This window comes from Rhea pennata, chromosome 9 (assembly GCF_028389875.1).
Source record: "Rhea pennata isolate bPtePen1 chromosome 9, bPtePen1.pri, whole genome shotgun sequence".
In the NCBI taxonomy this organism is placed as follows: domain Eukaryota; kingdom Metazoa; phylum Chordata; class Aves; order Rheiformes; family Rheidae; genus Rhea; species Rhea pennata.
Genome location: NC_084671.1, coordinates 27,356,511 through 27,379,188, shown reverse-complemented (window position 1 = coordinate 27,379,188; position 22,678 = coordinate 27,356,511). Strand labels below are relative to the sequence as shown.

Genomic DNA, 22,678 nt, shown 5'->3' with positions numbered 1-22,678 from the left:
AAAAAAAGACAAAAGACAAAGACAAAAATGCATTAATTTCCTTAATTTCAACACATCTAGTCAAACTGCTGCTTACAGTATGTTACCAAACCGTTTGTGTCTTTGACTAGTCATTCCCCAGGGCAAACTATACTTAAAATAAGGAATCCTGTTAGAATAGAAGGTGCCTCACCTTTCTTAAGAAGCAGCTTTGGTTGTATAACTAAAGACTGGCCTCCATTTCTTGACTGGTAACTTCCTCCTTTCACCACACCTACTGCTACTGGTGGAAAAAAAGAGCAAATTGTTGTCAGAGACAGCTACTACACACCAAAGAAACTGTGGGATCCCTAAAACCTTTTGCCTTTAGAAGTTCCATGTGGAAGTCCATATGCTGAGGCTGTGTGTCATGCTCATCTACCTTTCATGTGGGGTGAAAACAGGTAGGAAAGCAACCATTTGTTTTGATTTTTTTTTTGTCAGATAAAACATGTTTCCTGTGCTTTGCAGAAACATAAGCATATCTATCCTCTGCACTCATAATAATGTTACTGTGCAGGGTTTTTCAGTATTATTATTTATTTTGCCAAAGCAAACTATACTGGTTACAGGAATGCAATCAATTCTAAGAGTTCCAGTTGTAAAACTAGAAGTTATTTTTAATATCTTTTCTTCAGTTTGCAAACATTTCTCTTACGTAAGTACTATACATTGACACTGAAAACATGGTTTGAAATATTCAGAGAAGAACAATTTCTTTTCAGTAGTGTCTTTACGACAGACATGAAGGACTTCATAGTGAATTTTGCAAAGGATAAATTAGCATATATACACAAAACTTCATTTGATATCCTCATAGCCCCATCAAGAATAATTCGGTATAATAATAAACCAATGTACTGTCTTCTGTTAGCATACACAAGGGAGAAGGTTGCTTGGTTAGTCATGTTACAGATCTCTACTTTGTAGGGAAAATACACAGGATTAAAAAAAAAAAAAGTATTCTTAAAAACTGACCAGCATTTCATTAGGTCTCCTGGAGAAATCGTGAGGTTTCATTTTTGCTTAGTTTGATGGATATGCAGTAGGAACTGCGGAAGTAGTAAATGGTAAAAGAAAATTGTGTGAAAAAGCACCAAGGAAACCCAGTCAGATAATGAAGACCATGTAAGAGGTGGAAGAAGAAGGGAATAAATCTTTGATAACGCTACTGAGTTTTGCTGTGTGGTGGTGAAATGTGCTTAAAGCTGAAGACTTCATTACTGATGCATAAAACCAGTCTTTTGAAACAAACTGTAAACCCCCAAGCAAGGTGATGGTGTTTTCAAAGTCAGTGAAACTGAGGACAGATACAGAAGAAGCAACACATTCGTTTGAGGTGGGCACTGGGCGCAGACTGGGTAAACTGCCTCTGCAGTGGGCAGCAGCAATACAGTCTTCCAAAGATTAGTGCTAGGGTAACTACACATCTGACCTACTGCAGTAAAAATCTTTTGGAACTCATCTTGCAACTGGATATACAGATGGGATTAAAAAGTCCAGATGATACCTATTCATGCCAGAAGGCCTCAAGATCACATCCCAAAACCATCACTATGGTAGACCTTGTTTGTCCATAGGATAGACATCCAAGAGAAAGGAAGAAAAAGTCTCTGAATACTATTTCCAAGAATGAGGAGAGAGACAGACCAAAGGAATGCAGGCCTCAGGTAGCACTGACTGTACCAAGTACAACAGGGTCTGCCTGGAGCCATCGTGACTAGAACACTCCTATCTTTGCATTGTGTCCAAAAACTAAGCTATTCTGAAGATTTCCCTCCTGCTGCAGTAGGGCATCTGAGGCTGATCTGAAGCATGAGATGAAGATGGCCAGCTCCCACATAGAAATTTCAGTTACCAGACCTGCATGCCACCTGCTGCGGGAGGCTGAGATATCAGGGCATCCTGCACAAGAAATTAGTGTTTGCCATCCTATTTTTATATATAAGAAAAATAAGCGGAGGGAGAAAAATAAATTGCCTGAGGCTGTCCAGCAAGCTAATGGCCAAGGCAGGGCTGGAAGTAAGTTAAGGGGACACTGATTTAATTGCTAGCGTTTATTCGCCTTCCCTGGAGAGAAGCAGTCTGCTGGACGAAGGTGAGTAAAGTGTGGGGGTGTGAGTTTTCATCTCACCTACTTGCTTGCTTGCAGAGTTAATCACCTTAAGTATCTTGCCTCACCAGAGAACTCATGTTGAAGTTTGAAAGACGCTTCCAGCCAGTTGAGTAGGATTCACTGTTCTTGTCAGAATGACGAGCAAAGCCAGTGTAACTGGCTGTCCTCGTGTGCCAGCTTTCCTAACACATGGTGGAGGAGTCTGGGACATGCACCAGCCTGCCAGAAGAGAAGCTGGCAGGTTCCCCCACAATTAGCACTGATCTGATTTTGTTAATCAAAATAGAACAAATTTAAAAGACTTGATGCAGATATCACAGGGCTATTTTAAACATTTCCTGTGTTAGGTATGAGCAAATGCCAATTAGCTCCTTAAAAGCTCTTCTTTACCAGAAGGTTTGGGCTGCTTTGTTCCCCTGGGCATGTCTCAGCACAGTGCAGGAGCTATAGGAGCAAATTAAGCAATGAGTGCAATCTTGTACCACACAGAAGTAATTCTTGCCCGACATTTCTGCCTGCATTTTTACAGCTTCAGTGGCAGTAAAGATGATTAACAATATTCTACAATAACGCTATACAATAACTAAAACGGTATCTAGTTATTAATCAAAAATAAGTATAATTGGGTTTTTTTATATTACAGTAGTACCTAGAGGACCATCACTGAGTATCTCTATGTATGCTTACGCATGTCAGCAAAAAACGATCACCTTCTTTCTGCTAGTCCCTTCAAGACCTGCAAATGAGCAATCTAATAGGAGAAATCTTACTGCTTTCCTCTGAGTATCTTGGCACTCTGAGGCTGTGGGGAGAGTAGGCAGATCAGGAGACAGGCACCTCTTCACCGTTCCTCCTGCAAACAGGGCCCAGAGTCACACTGTCCCTGGGAGCCCTGCTCAAACTGTTACAGAGGCAGAACACACTGACTCAGAGGCTACTGATTTCAACAAATCCTTATAGGGCCTGGCTCAGAGCTCAGTTTCCACTGCTCCTGTCTCACTTTTCATATTTTACAGCAGGCTTACAGAGGAAGCACTCCATGGATTTCAAATATTAAAATTTACTTCTGAATTTATGATAGCAATTTAAAATATCCAGTTGGACTTAACTGCAGCATCCTCTTTGCCTAGTCACATTTATTCAGGAGTTCCTGGGGCTTTTACAAAGTAATTAGGAGAACTATGGCAACTGAACAGATTATTTTGTGTGCTGAGTACATAGCATTTATATCACTCCTGCGCTCCTGATTTCGCTCCTGATTTCCACGGGAAGAGGAGAGAAGTTCCTCGTAAAATTGTGGCAGACTGATCATTTAAAAATTAAAGCACACAGGGTACTGAAGATCTGCTAGAGTACACTTTAACTTACACTTCTAGGTTTTCTAAACCTCTTCTACCTACTGCACTGCCTTTTAAGCATCAAAGGGCTGGGAGAGCTCTCTAGCAACCCAGCCTGAACAATGTTTGCTGCCCAGGGTGTACGTGTGAGAGTCGCACTCTCTCCCACAAGGTTCTTCAATAAAACAAGGGCTGTGGGGGGAGGAGGAGGACTGTGAGGCAGGGAGAGGCTACCGAACTTGGAAGGGCCTTCATAAGCAGTGTCTGTCAGGAGACGCACTCATTTGATTCACTGCCATTGCCCTGCTGGAGGCTGTATTGGACTCTGAAGGCTCAGCTGGTGGCCGGCAGAAAAAGCGATGAACAAAGGCTTTCACATGGCAGAGACCACCATGTAAAGCAGCAGTTCCAAAAAAATCAGGAGCTCTCCAGCTCTGTATAAAGCAACATCAGTAACATTTCCCATGCAGTCAAAGGGTGTCCCGTATCACAAGCTGAAATAGTAGGCTGCATTTGCAAACGCAAATGAAGCATTGAGCTGTCCCTCACAACAGCAGGAACCCAAGCAGCACGTCAGCTCCAGGCTGGAGTTCCTTATAAACAAAATACAGCAGCATCTCTTCACCCTACAACTTGTTCAGAGCATCTGGGTGTGCTCTCAAACCGACACAGCAACCACGCCAGCCACTAATGCCCCTCCTCAAAAGAGATCTCAAAATGTTTCCTCTGGATGGAGTTCAGCTTCCCAACCTGAGATAGCATGACATCAACATGGCTGTTAAATCTCAAGACAGCCCCTTCTGGGAGTGAAGTACGTTATATATTTAACAACATACAAGTGAACACCAAGGTACTCTGGCAGGTGTTGGGAGTCAGTTATGGAAAGCTGAGAATAAAGCCCAAGTGCCAGAGCCTACTCCCTTCCCAGGGAACTTTCTGTAAGAAATGTTGTTATGGTGAATGGAGAGTTGAGTCAAGTGAGCAGCCGCACAATCACTCTGGGGATTCATGGGACCAGGTTCAGCTGCAGACCTGCTGGGCTCATCGCCCATCCAATAGAGGTGGTACATACACTAATGAGATTTTTGGAGAAAGCCCATGCTCCCTCCCAGCTGCTGGAGGAAGTAGGACTGTGTTGCTTCAGGGAATGCTCTTCCCAGAAGGTACACTTGCAGTCTGGCCCAGAAAAGTACTGTTCAAAGGGGTTACATGGGATAAAGGCAAAAGGCAGCTAAAGGAGTAGGGAGATGCAACCTTTGACAGAAGGTGCTAGTTTGCAATGAAAAGCCTTGTCCCAGCACAGCAGAAAACCCTAATTTTCAGGGTAACTCTAATCATGAACGTGATGGAGAGGAAAAGAGCAGCACCAGGTCAGGGAGCTCACAATGCAAGTTCTTCAGCCTGTGCAGAGCTGGCAGGTAGAAAAGTCCAAGGCATTTCTTGGCGCTAACCTCAGGATTGCCATGCTGTGCTCTTTACAGACCCTGAGAAGGCATGCCCTGCATTCACAAGCCTCAGCCTGGGCAGCGCTTTAATAGGGACAGACCTCGAAGTGAAGCTAATGCTCTACACCAGGCAGAACCCAAACTGTGCCGAACAGCCTCAATTCAACAGCCTCCAAGTATCTAGATATAACCAAGAAAACTACCTTCATTATCCATGGATATCGACTCACAGGCTCTCCCCCGCTGTGGATTCCTGACTTAGTATATCTCCTGCTTTCTGTAGAAGACATGAACATCATCCTTGTGGACTGGAACCATGGGGCAACAACTCTCATTTATAGCAATGCTTCCAGAAACTGCAAGAAAGTTGCTGAGATTTTGAAGAAACTTATTGATGAAATGTTGGTAAGTTAGAGATTCATAATATTACATAGTCATTAAAGCACAATATGCAAAGGCCACAAGGAAGTGTTTAAAAACAGCAGGATGTCTGGGAAAAGACACTCCTGAAAAGGGATACATTCATTCTCGTAAGTGCAACTATACTGCAATGCAAAATTCTATCCTCAGTCTTGGTATGTCAGTATTTTGTTGCAATATTCAATTTACATTCTAAGTCTCTACATTTCTGGATATGAAACTCCAAGGATTTATTTTCATTTGCACAGACACTTGATTTCCATGTTCCGGATGTCCTAAAGTCAGCTTATGCAGATCAGCTACAATCCATTAGCCATCATTGCACAGATGCAGTCAGCTATGGCATTAGATTCCAAAGCCGGGCACCTCCAGGCAGAGATACTAGTTGTTAGTGGGCTTTTACATGTTCAGCATAGTCACTGCTAAGAGCTCACCCTGAGACTACACTGCAGTTTAGTTTGCAAAAGGAGTAAACTATTTCAGCTAGACACCCCTAAACTGGGCAGAAGAGGGATTATGAGTACACATCTTAGTGGACTAAGTTAGAGCTGCACCGTGAAAAAAAAAAATGCTGCTGAATTTCTACACCTATGCAGTGGCTCTCCTGGTACAAAAAGTGATTACATTTGGAACGTAGGGCATTTTTTTTCCCCATGATCATGCTTACATTTAGATGCAGGACCAGGATCTTAAATATATTTGTGGTTGTTTGACTTCCATTTATTTAATACACTGGGCTATAATGTTTACTTGAACCTTCACTAAACATTTTTTTTTCAGTTCTATTTATTTCTCTAAGTTGGTAACTTGCTCAAAAATTATATTAATTCCCCTTAATGTTTGTGGAAGGTAAAAAGCCATCTCATAAGTACAGGAAAACTTCTTGTTGAGGCAGATAACTGGCCCCTAACTTAAGTAGTTGTTGTCACGCACACGCATAACTAAGGCTCTGGGACCATTAGACTCGCTGGTTCTGCTAATGCCTTGTGGAAACCACATGCCAGCAAATGGAGTTAGATTCATGGTGTTCACGAATATTTACTTATTCCTGTCCACACATGTTGTCATTACCCTAAGAAAACACAACCATTGCCTGAACTGTTCTCCTCAGCTCTCCCAAGGGCCTCAACATGAGTGATTGTTGCACTGTAGGATGAGCAAAGGGATGAAAGGGGGGATATTTATAAGGAGCGGAGCACATACCACTGAAGAACATGGGAAAAGTAGGGAGATGCATTTACATTTCCTCTTCTTGACATTTTTATGTCTTCAGTGTTCCCAGCATCTACGACCATGAGTATTTTTAAATCTCAGATTGAGGGAGCATCACTTGACTCCCTTCACATGATAGGAGTCAGCCTGGGAGCACACATCTCTGGCTTTGTGGGACAGATGTATGAAGGTAAACTTGGAAGAATCACCGGTAAGCCCCTCCTCCAGTCAGTCCCTTTGCTTCGGGCACAGTGAGTGGTGTGAGCTGCCCAGTACTGATGTTAAGCCACGCACATGGTTCTGCATTGCAGGCCTTGACCCAGCAGGTCCCTTGTACAGAGGCACGCTGCCTAGTGAGAGGTTAGACCCCACAGACGCACAGTTTGTTGATGTCATTCATTCGGACACCGATGGTAAGCAACATTTTGCTTCTTTATCATTACAAAGAAACCTAGAGACTGCTGCGGAGCATAGGAGAGCAGAGGCTCCAGGAGGCAGCTGTGCTGGGGGAATTTTTGCTCCTTTGGCCCAGGAGGACTGCAGCCTGCTTCCAGGTGCAGGATGCAGTGGGGCTGTGAGGGGCTCGGCAGGCCTGTACTGTTCACTCTGTGGTCAGGACTCCCTCCAGTGCTGCTGCTGTATTTGCATTTCAAAACATGCTGTTTTACAGCTATTCCTCCTAACAGCTGAATGTGGCCATCAGGGTCCAGTGGGGAGGTACCAACCCTCCCAGCCATCAGGGATGGACCATGCTGGACAGGGATGGACCATGCTGAGTGCAGCTTGTTTTGCTGCCCTAGAAATGAAGGGAATTGCCCTGGGTAGGGAGGCCCTGGAGGTCCCGTGGCCCAAGAAGTTGTGGCTTAAACCTGCTGTGGCTTAAACCACCTTCTGGGTGAGTCTGGCACTTCCTTTACCTCTTGCCTTTCCCAAGTGCTGCACGGCATGTCTTCAAATCCGACAGCCAGGCTGGCGATGCGACACAATCCCCCAGCTCTGCTCCCATGGGCATCCTCCCTGGAGGACTCAGCTTTCCCACCTCACAGCCTTCTTTCTTCTCCCAAACCCTCCAAGAACTTGGACTTCGGCAGCACAGAAACGCCCACTATTTCACATCCCTTTTCCCCTCCTGCAGGCAGCTACAGCAAAAAAGCTAATTCTGTGCCGTGCCACATGCACAGACTTATTTTGGGCATTCAGTACCGTTGCTAAAATGACATAGTTGGGTCACAGCTGTTTGGTTTGCTGCATAAATACATCAATGACATTAAAATTCCTGCACAGGCAGACATCCTAGAGCTAAATAACTGTTGTTTTTTTTTTTCAGTTAGTTTCTTATGTTTCTTTTTTCTGTATTTTATGGTTTAATAATCCCCTCCCTCCATATTTTGTTTTACCAGGACTAGGTTACAGAGAAGCACTAGGCCACATAGACTTCTACCCCAATGGCGGGACTGACCAGCCAGGCTGTCCACAAACAATATTTTCTGGTAATTAATTCAGCTCTGAATTGCAAAAATACTGGCAAAATATTTCCAGTCAGAAAAAGGAAGAGAAGGCCAAAGAAACATCATTACTCCTAGAAAATACACAGAAACAATTTTTCTGGGAAGCCATGAAAGCATTCTTTTCCCAGCATCGATGTGGCATGCTGACACCAGAGGAATTGAGATGACGTGCACTAGGCAGAGATATGAGTCGGAGTGGTCTTTTCTGCTCTCTCTCACAAACACAGTGAGATGAATTTTGCATGCAAAAACTCATCAGGTGAATTTGTACCCTCATTTTGTGACTTTTTTAAAAAAATTATGTAGAACATATACAAAACCCCGAAGATTAGCAACAGCAAGCACTTGTTCAGAAAACAGACTTATGACACACACATGTAGATTAGACCACTATACTGAATCCAAAGAGCCTTTCTTGGCAGCGACAGACAGTACAACCAGTAGGCAGAGCCCTAGTCCTGAACACAAGAAAGCTTTTCTGCTTTCTAGCTCAGCAGCAGAACTGCTTTTGTGAAAGCTGGGTGAAGACGAGACCTTATGAAGGAAAGGCAATAATGTGAACTCAACCCTTATCAGGCACAAGGGAAATCTACATAGCAAACCAACCCTGGAACAAAAATGCATAGGAAATGAGGCTTGGCTTATTTTGCTGCTCATGGAGCAACTCATTTTATCGGGTATGTCTTTCTAAAGGGTTTTTTTAAACAGAAATGGCAAGGTCTTGTGCAAAGATATGCAATATCCAACTGTCATGCCTGGGCTCAGAGAGAAGAAGACAGCATCTGAGATGGAGTAGGATCTATAGCTGGATCCTCAGGAACCGCAGTAACAGTAGTAACAAGTATGCTTTTAAAAAATAAAGTAGACTAGTAGAAGACTAAAGCAGACATTGGTAGAGCTGAGTGCACTCGAAGGAAGAGGCTGGTGCCCATTTACTGCTCTGCCACAGTCCAGTGCTTCCCATCTCAATCTGCTGTATTCACACTGGTCAGTGTCTGTGTGTCTTTTGCTAGTAAATTAACGCTCTTCTGAAGCACAAGGATTGCTAATGAAATATTTCTTCTCTACATGTGATTAAGGATTGCAGTATTTTAAATGTGACCACCAGAGGTCTGTTTTCTTGTTCATATCATCCCTGAAAATGAGCTGCAATATTACTGCATACCCGTGTGACTCATACAGAAATTACAGGAATGGCAAATGTACCAGCTGCAAAACTTTTCAGCCCTTGCCATGCCCCATCCTAGGTAAGGAAGATACAAAGAGCATTGTGAATCCAGGGAATGTGAATACATGTGTCTGATGTAGCTACCCACCATTGCTGTAACTTTTAATCCATCCATGTGACTGTGACAAATGTTTTGCTAAAGGACCAACATAACCCTGTGCTTTGCAAAAAATATAAATTATATAACATATATTATATTAACATATAAATTATTTCTACTGTCTTTTTTTGGGATGATCTCTCCTTGGCTTTGAGAGGTACAAGCCTCCGCAACAGGCAAAAGAGGCCTGAGAGGTTCCCCTCTCTTTGTATGGTTACCTCACATCATAATCTAGAGCAGAAATCCACATGTAAAGGAACCAGAACTAGAAATGCTAAAACAAGACTTGATATCTTTAGACTGAAGTCACAGAAGCAATTAATTGAAGGCCATCAGCTGCAGATTTTGAGGGATAAGGGCATGTTCCTGCTAAAATATAATCTTTTCTAAGAAATTTTGAGCACCACATCCCCCTCTTTGACTATAAAAGGAATGGCAGAGAGGGGCCAAACAAAGGGTATTTTGCTTTTTTGAGACTCACCCACAGAGGTGTCCCAGCCTGGGTGTGACAGCACAGCTTCCAACTGTCATATCTAAAATGTTAATGTTGCCAAAACTCTGATACTTCTGGAAATTAGCTTTTAAAGCTCAGGAGATTATTTTCATTCTGGGCCACGCAAGCCTTCTTGACCGGGAATATCAGAGGTGAAAAAAGATGTATCTTAAAGTAAGTGACGAATAGTAACCAGATATATTTGGACACAGAGTTGGCTTTAGTAACACAAATAAAATTAAGCCCTTGTGCAAGTCTATGGCACATAGGAGCACGTCCCAGCGTATTACCTTGCAGCTCAAAAGCAATATAGTATTCCTAAACACCTGTTTTATATTTTCAGTTATTTAATTGCCTATATAACTGTGGAGTAACCTTCTGCTCTGTTTTTATGCTGTTATCTATAGGTTATTACGCCAATAAGTGGAAAAGCTATTTCACGCAACAGAGTCATCCAGTGACAGGCACGTTTTTTGATACAGCGGACAAAGAGCCATATTGTAGTAAGTAAGATTTCTGAAATGATTTTTCTTTGTGTACTGCCTCCTTCAGCAACAGCTGAGAAGAGATGGTTAGTTGCTATTGGCATCATATCCAGCATCTTAGAAATACAGCCTGTGGCTGTTGGATAGAATTATGTCCATCTGCAGGCCTGCCATTATATTCCATAACTGCAAACATACTTTTTGCTGCAAAAGTGCTAGTTAAACAGAGATGAGCAAGAACAGGCTCATCTTCCTTACACAGCTAGGGAATTTGTTGAGAACATATGAGCGAAGCATAAAAAGGTAGTACTTACATTGTGTTTCACAACAACATGCTGCTCTTTTGTGCTCGCAGGCAGTACAGAGATTCAGGCTCACAGCTGGTTCAGCTCAGCCAGAGCATGTCTTTGACTCTCATCACTCCCCCACCACACACACACCTCTCCCTTGTGCAGTGCGTCGGTGATCGCTGCGTGCCAACCAGCCCCGAAAGCAAGCGGGACGGAGTCTAACTGCGCACTGTCTCTCTGTCACCTCGCAGTTTATCACTACTTCTTGGATATTACTACGTGGAACAAAGATACCAGAAGAGGCACCTTTGCCATTACATTAGCTGATGAAACAGGGAAGAAAGCAGAATCTAAAGTCAATCCGTAAGTCTTACTGAGTCCGTGATCTATAAATGATAGCAAATCACTTAGCGTAACTGATTCTGGGAAGAGGAAAGATATCCTCCTCAAATTTCTTTGCTGATACTTGATAGTAAGGGCTTGCCTGGCCATATGTGATTTCCACAGACTCCTCCACTGCACATCAGGTGACAGCCCAGCCCTTCCGTTCACACACTTCTAATCATCTTAAGCACTTAAGAAAACAATTTCAGCCAGTGGTATGGCTGTCCTATGCTTCCATAGGCGCCCCTTCTCCCTCCTTTTGCCCCTTTCCTGGGAGTAGGGGCAGCTCCACGCCCTTAGGTAGGCTGAGCTCCAGCTCTGGTGCCCCAGAGAGCTGGCATGAACCCGGTCCTGAATACGTAGCACCCAAAACAACTCATTCTGCTCGGAAGGGCAAAGTAATGGCTACTCTGTACGGAGACACGCAAACAGAGACTAAACACACTTCAGCCAAACAAGTCCTGCTCAACTAGTTTTTCCAAGTGTGGCGTGGCAGCTTCAACAGCATGATCTCACTGCCGTCAGCCACATGTGCTTGCACCAGAGTAACGTGCACAGCTCTCTGAGGTTTCACAACAGGCCCACCGCACGCCGCTGAGCGTGTGACAGCCCACCAGTCAGCACGCTTACACACACGTGCTCTAACTACCTCTGACTGGCTCAAACTTGTCCAATTCCGCAGACCTCCTAAAATTCCTAAACAGGGCCAGCTGTTCTGAATGCCGTAACTGGGATCCACTTCCAATCCTATCTCCACTCCGCACATTTATAAGGGAAATCTGCAACTCCAGTCAGCTAGAGAGGCCAAACAACCGGCCATATAAAGCCCACGTTGTATAGCAACATTCCTGTGAGCAGCTCTGCTGTTTTTGCACCAAGATTGGTGCAGTATCTGTGCACGTCTCAAAGCAGAACTGGCCATTCTGTTGAAAAGGCCCAGTGTCAAACCCCAGCCCTGTGAGACTGTGCTGTCTTTAAGCTTGTACTGGTTTACCATGCTGAGAGGCTGGATTACGCTCCATTAATTCTGGTCAACTCCGCATTGTTTCACAGACACATCTGTTGTTTGCAAGAGAGCTACTAGAAATTTAGTTAGAGACTTTAACACCCACAGTGTACATTCTTGCATTAGTAAAGCTACCTCAGCCATCCTGTGTTATTACAAACCAGATTTTTGCATACAGCAACATGCTCTGCAACCTCTGCAGATGACTCGGCACGCCGGTCTGCACAGACAGCCATGTGCGGTATCTGTAGAGTCTAGTCCACTTGGGTTCAAAGCAGAATTGCAGTGAGGATTCTAGTTTGGGACCAGAGTAAACAGCATCAGACCTTTGGGCACCGCCCTGGGAATGACTGCAAAAATGGCAGAGCAGGCTCACATCAGGGGACTTTAATCCATATCCCTTTCCTGAAGATCAGAAACTAATCCTAAATCTAGTCCTTCTTCCCTAGCACTGTTTCTAATATCTTGGTGAATTTGTGCTACCTTGTCTCCTTCACTTTTAGAGAAACTGCAGCTTTTCAGCAGTACAACCAAATCTCTTTGTTAATTGGATTTGACCAGGATCTCAAAAACGTAGAAAGAATTTCCTTGACATTTTCCACCGGGTCTATCATTGGCCCAAAGTTTAAACTCAGGATTCTCCAAATGAGGCTACGGTCAATTACAAATCCAGAAAGGTAAGCAGAGAATAACAAACCATTTCTAAAGCTGCAAACCACACAGAAGTAAATACGTCTCTTAGAGTCCTGACCTAGTGGAGTCCAGAAGAGTTACATTTATTTCACACTTAATAATTCTTGTGCACCTTATATAAATCTGCCTTTAGTGCATGCACACAAATCCCACAGTTGAACACCTTTGAAAACAGAAGTTGCCTTATTGTATTGAAAAAAAAATTGTGGTCTGACTCTCTAACCTTTGGTCAAGAAAATAAGTTCTGCCCTTTGGGTAGCTACAGATAAGGCACCCAAGCCTGAAAACTGGACTGAAAGTAGATGTGACTCTCAGGTAAACGCAGGCATTCAGCCCCTAATACACATTTAATATCCCAGCCGCTATCTTCTGACAAATTGGGAGATTAATTTAATCCTGAAATTCCCATGATGTGAGAGCTCCTGTACACTACACTTTGAAGCACTGGTTGCCCTGAACATGTATGTGGTACCTACGACACCATTTGCTTGTGAGATTTCCTCAGTGGCTTCAGTCACCTCATTAACCTCCACCCGCTATGTCGTTATACCCTGAAGTTTCCCTGATTTGGGGGCACTTCAGAAAGAGCAGATCTTTGCCCGAGCCCAGTGAGTACAGGCCCTCTTGGGGTGACTCTGTGTGCAAGGAAGCCGTGTGGCCACCAGCCCGCATATGCTTTATGTGAGTGTTAAAACAAGGATTGTATATCACAGACTGAGAAGGGGGAAGCAAAACTGGACTGAGCTGCAGAATATGCTTCTTTCCAGTTCATGAAAGTCTGCTACCCTCATCTTAGTCTCACAGTAAGGAAAGAAACAGGCGTGTCTACTGTGCAAGGCCCTTTTCCTGCAACTCCTCCCGGCACTCCCTTTCCCTTGCATGTAGAACACAACAAAGATGCACCCAAAGCACCCCGACCTCTGTCACGCTGGAACTGCACCTCACCTCAGGAGCCTTCCACATGTCCTGAAAACATTACTTATTTTATACAAACCTCCAGTATGTTGGAAGACTTGACTGGAAAAATGATAGACGGAAGGCAATTTTTTCATTTTTGGCCTGGGTTCATTCTTTTTATGCAGACCACAGCTGTGCAGGTATGACCTTGTCCTGACGGAGAACACCAAAACAACCTTCAAGCCCATCCCGTGTCAGAGCAAGAACAAGAGCTAAGACTTGAATGTGTTCTTCCACCGTGCCAGCGGCAGACATCTCGTGCATCACAGCCAGCCAGGAGTACCAGTGGACTCACCTTAAATTTTCTTGGTATCTTCTGTGGAGATCACACCAATGGTACAACTCTTTCGGGGCTTCTTCTGTCAGTGTGGAGATTTATAAATCAGTCTGTAGCTGCGTGAAAAATTGCGACATCTTAGGCTGCCCGAGCACACTTCCTCTGCAGAGCCAGGAGGCCGCTTTGTTCCGAGAGGCTCTGATGAGGGCCTTCGCCTCGACTACTTGCTTATGAAACCACATGGAATTGTACTGTTGTAAAGCACTGAGAGCAAATAAAGCTTTACAGTCCCCGTGGACTCGGTGTAACGAGTGTGTAATAGTCAGGCGGGACTACTGGTTTAAGTTTTTTTAGAAGAAAGTCTACGGCACAGCCTGCTGCAGGCGCAGCACTGCCCAGGAGCCACGGCGAAGCCAGTCACCGCGACGGGCGAGCGCTCCTCCCGCTAACCGGCTCTTTACACGCCGCCTCCGCGCTCCACGCGAGTGCTCGCAACAGCACCCCGACGGCTCCACGGCCACCTGGCATGGCGCCTGCACGCCCTGCCCCGCCCTGCCCCGCGCGCCGCCGCCAACGCCCGCTCCAACCGCCGCGCGCGCCGCCGCCAACGGCCGCCAACCGCCGCCGCCCCGCCCCCGCCGCGCGCCGCCGCCAACCGCCGCGCTCCCGCTCCCGCCATGTCCCGCCCCCGCCGCGCACCTCCCTCCCTCCGCGGCCCCGCCCCGCGCCTGCGCGGCCCGTCGCGCGGGGCCGGCCCCACGCGCGACGGGCGGCGGCGGCGATGGGGCTGCCGCGCGCCGCCGGCTGCGGGCTGTGGCGGCGGCTCGGCGGGCTGCTGCTCGTCTTCGCGGCCGCCACGGCCGCGCTCTCCCTGCTCTCGGCCCGGCTGAGCGCGGGGCGCGCGCGCAGGTGGGGGCGGCGGCGGGCGCGGGCGGCGGCGGGCGCGGGCGGCGGCGGCGGGCGCGGTGCTCTGGGGCTCCCCGTGCTTCCCCTCAGGCCGCTGCGGTTCCCCTCGGACCTGGAGGAGCTGCGCGAGCTGGCCGAGGCGCTGCGGGACTACGAGCGGCAGCACCGGGGCGCCGCGCTGCTGCTCTTCTGCGCCGCCTACCTCTACAAGCAGAGCTTCGCCATCCCCGGCTCCAGCCTCCTGGTACGGCGGCGGCGGCGGCGGCGGCGGGGGGCGCGGGCGGAGGAGGCTGCCGGGCCGCCCGCAAGCTCCTGCGGGGCCGGAGCCGCTCGGAGGCCGGGGCTCGGGCGGCGCCGCGTCACGCCGCCTCCCGCCTTCCCTCGCAGAACGTCCTCGCCGGAGCGTTGTTCGGGCCGTGGACTGGGCTCGCCTTGTGCTCTGCCTTAACGTCCGTGGGAGCAACCTGCTGTTACCTGCTCTCGAGCGCTTTTGGGAAACAGTTTGTAGTCCACTACTTTCCCGAGAAAGTGGCTATGCTGCAAAGAAAGGTAAACAGGGTTTGTCCGGCGGAGACGCCGGGAACGCCCGCTGGTGCGACAGCGCCTTGGCTCGACTCGGTAAAAACTGGCACGTGCGGAGGATGCATCGGATCAGTCAGGAGGGGCCCTCCCGGATGCGCCCTAGGCCTAGACTGCAGTCTCCTGCTCTCTGGGGAACACCTTTCTTTGCAAAGGGGATACATGGAAAACCGGGTGTAAAATAGCATCTCGGCTTGTGCGGGAAGCCCCCGTGTTCCAGAACTGCCCCCATCAACCCCCTGCTGGGTTGTATAGCCGGAGAGCGCCCTGCTGTTGATTTCCCCCGTTCTCTCATACCCCCGTTAGACCTGTTTTCACAGCTTTTGTGGGAGGAAGCAGCTCACCATTCTGCTCCAATATACATGTAAAGTCACCCCTTTTAATCACTTCCGGACTGATTATGTTCTGTTAGAAGGAAACTTGTATTCCTTTAAATCCTGGCTGTTCAGATGTTTCTGCTGTCTCACTAGCAGGAGTAATGTGGAACACTTCTCTTGACAGGTAGAAGAGAACAGGAGCTGCTTATTTTTCTTCTTGTTGTTCCTGAGACTGTTCCCCATGACACCAAACTGGTTCCTGAATCTCTCAGCCCCCATTTTAAACATCCCCGTGTCTCAGTTCTTCTTCTCTGTTCTCATCGGTAAGGCCTAGGGAGGCTGTAGCATGACGTGGTCTCTCTCCTCATCGCTGAGCCTGGGGGAGGCAGAGCAGTGCTCCCCTACTTATGCCTCTGCTCTGTGTATCTGTTTGCCATCTTGCTTCCTGTACATTCAAAGGTCTCACAGCACTGGGCAAAATTCAGTGCTGCTGTAACGCAGCAAACTTTGAACCGTGTTCTGCTCCTGCTGCTACAATCTCAAATCCCTGTATCAGGCCTAGGCAAGGGGGAGGGGCTTGAACTAATCTTGAATTCTTGCAGGGAGGCAAGGGGGATGCTAACAGGCTTTTTTGCTCTGACTTTTTCAGGTCTTACACCATATAACTTCATCTGTGTGCAGACAGGTGCCATTCTCTCACAAATCAGCTCTCTGGATGCCATTTTCTCCTGGGACACACTGCTCAAACTGCTCGCTATGGCTATGGCAGCGCTGATACCAGGGGCCCTCATCAAGCAATACAGCAAGAAGCACTTGAAGCTGGAGGAGGACGAGCATGCTCAGTTACTCAATGGCAAAAAGAGCCTGTGACGGCTCTGGTGTGCCAGCTGTCAGGGGACTGCCTCAGAGAAGCTGCAGGTCTCTCTTCCTGCGGGCTTTGCTCTGCATGCTCTGCTCCACCATGGACCAAGGACAGTTGCACTGCTTACACCTCTCATCTGAGAGGAGGTGTAAGGGTCTTGTTTTTAAATTGTAACTGTGCCTGTATCTGCACTGAGAGTGCTATACAGGGGCTTTGTGAACATTTTAGTTAAATTGCCTGTGTCCTTTAAGTAAGCCTGCGTCTTCAGTGTGCGTGAGAGTGTTGCCCGCCCACTACAAATCTGTTAGCAACAGGGGGAAAAATCACGATCCTGCAAGGAAGACAAATCAGGCTGCCTTTGTCCTTGCTGGCTCCCGAATAAGGGTGCCAACCACCTCCCTCCAGCATCCAGTCTGCCTCCCAGCCCACGTCGCAGGCTGCTGCAGCTCCCACCAAGTCCAGCTCTGTGACCTCAGCTCTGCCACCGGAGCAGCAATGCTGCAGGGAGGAAGAGTGCCACTGGCCTTGACGAATGTTTTTCTGCCTCAGCCTTATCTCTTGTTACCTGAGGGCACGGAGTGCACAGCACAGAGGGAGGTATGCATGGTGGGCAGCAGCACCAGAAGCCTCGGCTGTTTTTCCCTGTCAAATAGCATCATTCCCCAGCTCTTGGCAGACCTTACGCCCTCCCCCAACCCTCTCCACATCCATAAGTATTCAGCATTTTTGGCCTAAACTGAAAAGGCCAAAAATGCCATTTTGGACTAAACTGAAAAAAACGCTACTTCTGTGCTCTTAGCACAGTACTACAAGACCAATTTGAGGGGAAAAAAATGTTTCAGGTTCTGTTGTTTGTCTCTGCACCTTCTGTAGGACAGCTTTTGCAGGCTTTAGTGGAGAGATTTTTCCACTTTGACTCAGGTGTTACAAGCTCATACAGCAAGGGGAATGAATACTCTCCACCTACACGAGTTTTGGGGGCCTGCAAGAAGATGCTTGTAATATCATTCCTGTGTCAGCAGACACATGATTTCTTCTGACAACTATCAGTTATCTGCTCCTTCCCCTCCAAGACTAAAGAAAAAAAAAGCGATTTGCCTGCTTTGCAGAGATTTGTCCTTGAGCCATGTATCTTTAGAGACAGGCATTGCATATGTATAACTAAGTGGTTTCCAGAGAAGTAGGTAGGTTTTGTACCATTTGCTGGAGCCTGGTCCCCAGGGAAGATACCATGCTCCTGGGTTTTTGTTACTTGTACTTCATGCTCTGATCCCCTGACTCTGCCCTTCCCTCAAAGGATAAAAGTAGACTAGCTGGCATGGAAGGGGCCGTGGTGGGAGACCCCAGAGCATTTGAGAAGCTGACAGAAAGCTTAATCCATTTTACCACCTTCCCCAACAGGAGAATTGGGGCCAAGCAGGATGGCAAAGAAAAATTTCCAAGGCTGCAAGAGAAAACAAGGTTGCAGATTCACACCCCCCCCCCAGCTCACATAGCAAAATCTCTCATGTGACAGGAGCAAAATGTTCAGGGACACGTGGGTGCTCGGCAGGCTACCTGCATCCCACCAAGCCTAGGGCAAACCCTAGTTCTTGAAGCACCCAGGAGATACAGTTCAGCTGAGATCAGCAACTTAAAACACCCTCTTTGCTGACAAACATCATGTTATTAAAAGGCTTCATGACTCTATCCCAACATACATCACAAACCCTCCCCAGATCACCACACCAGCCTGAGAAGCATTGAAGTACACTGGCTTTTTATTCCATGCATTGTTTGCTTTGATAGTCATTCTTGTTTCCATCACTGTACACTGTTCAATACAAAAAAATCAAGTTTGTATCAGGAATCCGCAGAGCAGGGGAGAGAGAGATGAACACTACTGGACAGGGCCAAGATGAAATGGTTACTTAACACGACAGTGGGGAAGGCAACATTCAGCTCTGGGAGAAAATCTAGGCTAGTGTTCAGGAGCTGTCAGCAGCCATGAGCTCTGGATCAGGGTAGCCAGGATGCTGAAAGGGGAACCCACAATTTACCTCTGTCCTGCAAGTGAGGTGTTTCGGTGAGGAGGAAGCAGGCCAGTTTGGGTGCCTCAGCCCCCGTATCCCGCGAGGGAGGAAAGTGCAAGGAACCGCAGCGCAGGCGCCCGTACGGCAACGTGGAGATCAGGTCTACGTGCGATTTGGGCTGCGCGGGAGGGCCGCCAAGCCGCCCCTGCCCGCGCACAGCCGAGGCGAACGGGGTGTGCGCGCAGGGGAGGCCAGGATGGTATCTCCACGGGCGTACGGGCTGTTCATTTACGCAAGGAGGTGGCAGTCCCAAAGGGATGCTGCATAGCAGGCAGCAGTTAGGAGGAGCAATGCTGGAAGGTTACAGCGCAATGACCTGCGCATGGAAAGCAACTAGACCAAAGTGTGGCTGGAGCATGGCAACAGACAACCAGAAGAGCTTCTGCTCTGTTTTTCCAAGCTGTCAATGTCTCCTGTGGCACAGGCAGGAAGAAATCTGAGCACATATCAAGGAAAGCTGGCCAGAAGGGTCCCAAACTCCTGTACATAAAGGCCTCTCCCCATCTCAGCAAGCGCCGGTGAAGGCCAGGGGCTCCCCAAGGAGCTCCATCACCTTGTGGGGCTCTGCTGAGCTGAGGCTGCAGCTTCCAAACCTCTCCAGGACCTTTTTGTTAGGGACCGAATCATCGCAGACTGAAGTCACTGAGACTCCGAGAGGCCTCTGAGAGCTTTGGGCTATTGCTGTATGATCGCCTTCGCAAGCGAGCGCTTCGCACGGGCAGCGGGCACGACTGGCTGATGCAGCGCTGCCCGCGGCCAGCTCACAGCACGGCCTCTTGGAGCTCAGGAAACCTGCCAAATCCGAGCAGCAGGGTCTCTCCGGGGTGCAAGGCCTGGCCCCCTCTGCTGTGCTGGAGATCAGGTGTAAGCCGTGATGGTAGTTCTCAACACTTGCACACATCACCCCCTCTCTCCTTCTGCAGTACTTTGGTCTTCCTCTTTGTGTGCATGGGGTTACACATAGACATGATTCTCCACTGTTTGGGCTGTCTCAAGTTCCTGCACCCCGGCCTCCAGCTTCCTACCACCTCTTTCCACCCCAAAACCCCTGCCACACCAGGACAGCAAAGCTTTGTCCAGCCCTGCCACCTCCTTGTGCCACTGGCCAAGAATGAGAGCGTTTGGGGGAAGAATGAGGGATGGGGAGATAAAGGAAACATGAAACCAAGTCAGACGAGCCTTGCTCCCCTCCACGTTCTTCCTCCAGCCCGGGTCTGAGTGCTGCTGCTGCAGGTAGGGGGGAGCAGTAGCTCCTCCTCATCAGCAGCCTCGTTGGCCCTGCGCTGGTGATGCACAGTGTGGACCCGCTGCCGGCCACCTCGACGCCGTGCCCACTGCCCTCCACTCTACGCGTCCTTTTTTTGCCAGGGGGTCTTTGTAGAAGGTTATTTGCTTTGCAATCAATACAAAACCACCGCTCCCTGATCACTATTTCCCCGCCAACACGGGGGCTGTCAACTCCACCAGCAGCGCACGAGCGAACTGCAGCATCGACCTCGAGGAGTATCACAGGCCCCCGGGGCTGCCTGCACCCATCCCTCCCGTGCCAGGCTCGACACGTTCTCGGCATCCTTGGAAAGCGCGAGAGGCAGCGACTACTGACAGCCTCTGAGCCCAGCTCCGCTCCCGTGTCCCCCCTCCCAAGGGATCAGGGAGAAGGTAACATCACACAAACGGGTTACAATTGTGCTAGCAGTGAAGCCAACCTTCTGATCTACAGAAATGATAATAAATAATAAAATAACATCATAACTTAAGATTTGTGTGTAGTCCAGCTACAAAAATTTAAAAATATGGGATAATTTAACTCATACAATACTGCTCTCTGTATAAGTAAGACATTTTCCTTCATTTTGCCATGAGGCTATAAATTACCACAGTTAAATTCAAACCAATATTTTAACATAAAAATGTAAACAAACAAAGCAACAGAAGTACCTGTCCATGGTCCGTTCCTGCCGTTCATCTCAGGCTGGTGTGCCGGCGTGCAGAGCAGCACCCGGCCGACCGGCCCGCACGCGCCTGGCCCGGCCGGCTCAGCCAGCACGCTAGGAAGGGCAGAGTGAAAGCTCTCGCAGGGGGACATCAACTAAGGTGGGGGAGACGTGCTCTAGGTTTTGTTCTCTTTAAACATTGATTTAGAAGAGTAGTGTTTGAAGGGAAGGCACTATGAGTTCTACCAGAAAACAAATTTTTCTCATCTGCCAATGCCACATACCAGGGCTATCCTCACTTTCACCAGCTTAGATGAGAAACAGAGACCTCAGGGTACACCTGAGACGCACAGCTGTGCCACAGCCACAATCAAGACTCCCTGTGCAACTTGTCTGGTTTGCACAAAGCCTGACATGAAGGGCAGGCAGCTGTTAATGCTTTCAAGAACGTACAGTGAACAAGGGGACTGAGCAGGGCTGATGCTCGTGTCTAGGCCAGCGATTCCCAGTCTTCCCCCTCCACACACAGCTCTCTGCTGGTTATCGATGCTGTTGCAGGTGAGAGACTGCTTCTCCACGTCCAGTACAGGCACCTCCAGTTCCCTCCCAGAAGCGTGCTCGGGCTCTACAGGATGTGCTCTCCACGGTTTGCAAGTTCTCACTTTGCCAACACTGATTTGATTGATTTCTTTAACTGACTGAAACAGGCAGGAGGTAAGAGGAGGAAGTAAACTGGGAAATGGCACACTGCATCTGAAGGAGGTTTCCCTGCTCGACTGGAGATCAACGCTGCCAGAGTGAAGCAAGGGCGATGTTACGAAGTGCTCTTATACCAATTCTCAAGAGGACGAGGTTAGAATACATTTGCAGGATCTCACAACAAAATGCTGATTTAAAAAAAAAAAAAAAAAAAAACAAAAAACTAAAAACCCTTAAAACAAAACCCACTATTACATTCCTGGGGATGTGTTGACTCAGAAGACCCTGGATGTTAGCACCTCAGTACCAATTTTCTCCAGGAACGTGTCCACCTTCTGATTAAAAATGACCCAGCTGGTTATATTGAAGATGCTTTGTTCACAGGTTACCTTGTAGTAAGGTCTTTATATGCTTCCTCATTTGATAAGACTGAGTGGTTTTGTTTTCTTGATCTGTTTGCCAATCTTCAGGGCCAAGAGGCCTGGTCCCCTGTGAAAGCAGCAAGAGAATCCCCCGCATTTGTACACAATGCTGTCCAGGTAGGACTCCCAGGATGTTTCTCTGTAATGTGCTTGCTTTCTGAACTTTTTTTTGTTTTTGTTTTGTTTTTTTTTGCAACAAGTCTGTGTGTCTATAAATACAATCCACTCTTTACAGTAAAAAGTGTTAAAATGTCAAAAAAATAAATATCCATGTTACAGTAACTAGATTATTCAATAAAATACATCCCTGCCATTCTTGATTGAAATGCTCAAAGAGAATTAATTTCATTTGGACATTTTCCAGAGATTCGGGTTATTGCAAATCACTCCTGGGGTGGGAAGGAGAAGCATCTTCTCTTCCTGTAAAGTGTAGTGAAGGGGAATGAAGTGGAATCTCAGGGAAATCAAAATGCCAGTATCAGGAAGCTTTGGGGAGATCTGTATTACCAAGTAGCAGAGCTGCAGGGCTTATTGGTCCTGACCGTGGCATCAGAACACTCCCCCTCGGAAGAGTCACAGTCTGATTCTCCAAACTGCGCTGGGTTCTGCAAAGCAAAAGGAAAGGAAATGTTCTGAGAAGTTTTCCTGCACCGCAGATCAACCACGTTATCCCAGTCCGTAACAGGAGACAGGGAAAGGTCACCACCGGCATGAGGTCAGTGGCACACAGATGCCAGCAGCACACATCCTACCAAAGGTCTCTTTCCTCCCCCAGAGGAGGGGCTGGCGGAAAGCATGATAGTCGGTCACTCCACTTCAGGCTTTCTGTGGCAGCGTTTGGTTACTGAAATGCTTCACAGGACACTTCTAGGGTAGAAAGCAATCTGCACCATCAACAAACAGACAGAGGTACCAAAA

The 22,678-nt window shown here is 47.6% G+C and overlaps 3 protein-coding genes across 5 annotated transcripts in view; 2 read left to right on the top strand and 1 right to left on the bottom strand.

The window, feature by feature from the left end:
- Positions 1–5,017: 5,017 nt before the first annotated feature.
- On the top strand, positions 5,018–13,908 carry LIPH (lipase H). Its single transcript, XM_062583087.1, is given in 10 exon segments — positions 5,018–5,064; positions 5,066–5,321; positions 6,651–6,759; positions 6,860–6,961; positions 7,949–8,038; positions 9,136–9,303; positions 10,285–10,380; positions 10,904–11,015; positions 12,546–12,719; positions 13,818–13,908. Coding segments are annotated over 10 exon segments (1,230 nt in total). The 5' UTR covers positions 5,018–5,032.
- An 842-nt stretch (positions 13,909–14,750) lies between these two features.
- Positions 14,751–16,887, top strand: TMEM41A (transmembrane protein 41A). Its single transcript, XM_062583086.1, has 5 exons — positions 14,751–14,878; positions 14,966–15,119; positions 15,263–15,424; positions 15,956–16,094; positions 16,421–16,887. Exons 1-5 carry the CDS (start codon positions 14,751–14,753, stop codon positions 16,639–16,641), a joined length of 804 nt encoding a protein of 267 aa, XP_062439070.1. The 3' UTR covers positions 16,642–16,887.
- Positions 16,888–18,375: 1,488 nt separating this feature from the next.
- The window catches only part of MAP3K13 (mitogen-activated protein kinase kinase kinase 13), a 74,598-nt gene continuing 70,295 nt past the window's right edge, over positions 18,376–22,678 (bottom strand). For 2 of the 3 annotated variants that reach the window (XM_062582855.1, XM_062582856.1), the window contains 2 exons: positions 22,268–22,365; positions 18,376–22,180 (listed from right to left, as the gene is read on the bottom strand). In XM_062582855.1, the coding sequence (XP_062438839.1) occupies positions 22,144–22,180; positions 22,268–22,365 (135 nt within the window). In that variant the 3' untranslated portion in view covers positions 18,376–22,143. Of the gene's footprint in view, positions 22,366–22,678 lie in introns of all 3 variants that reach the window. The other variant, XM_062582857.1, reaches the window with a different exon arrangement.

Coding starts and splice junctions, on each gene's coding strand:
- TMEM41A (XM_062583086.1), top strand. CDS start 14,751: ATGGGGCTGCCGCGCGCCGCCGGCTGCGGGCTGTGGCGGCGGCTCGGC. Junction 14,879..14,965: donor AGCGCGGGGCGCGCGCGCAG/GTGGGGGCGGCG, acceptor GCTTCCCCTCAG/GCCGCTGCGGTTCCCCTCGG. Junction 15,120..15,262: donor TCCCCGGCTCCAGCCTCCTG/GTACGGCGGCGG, acceptor CTTCCCTCGCAG/AACGTCCTCGCCGGAGCGTT.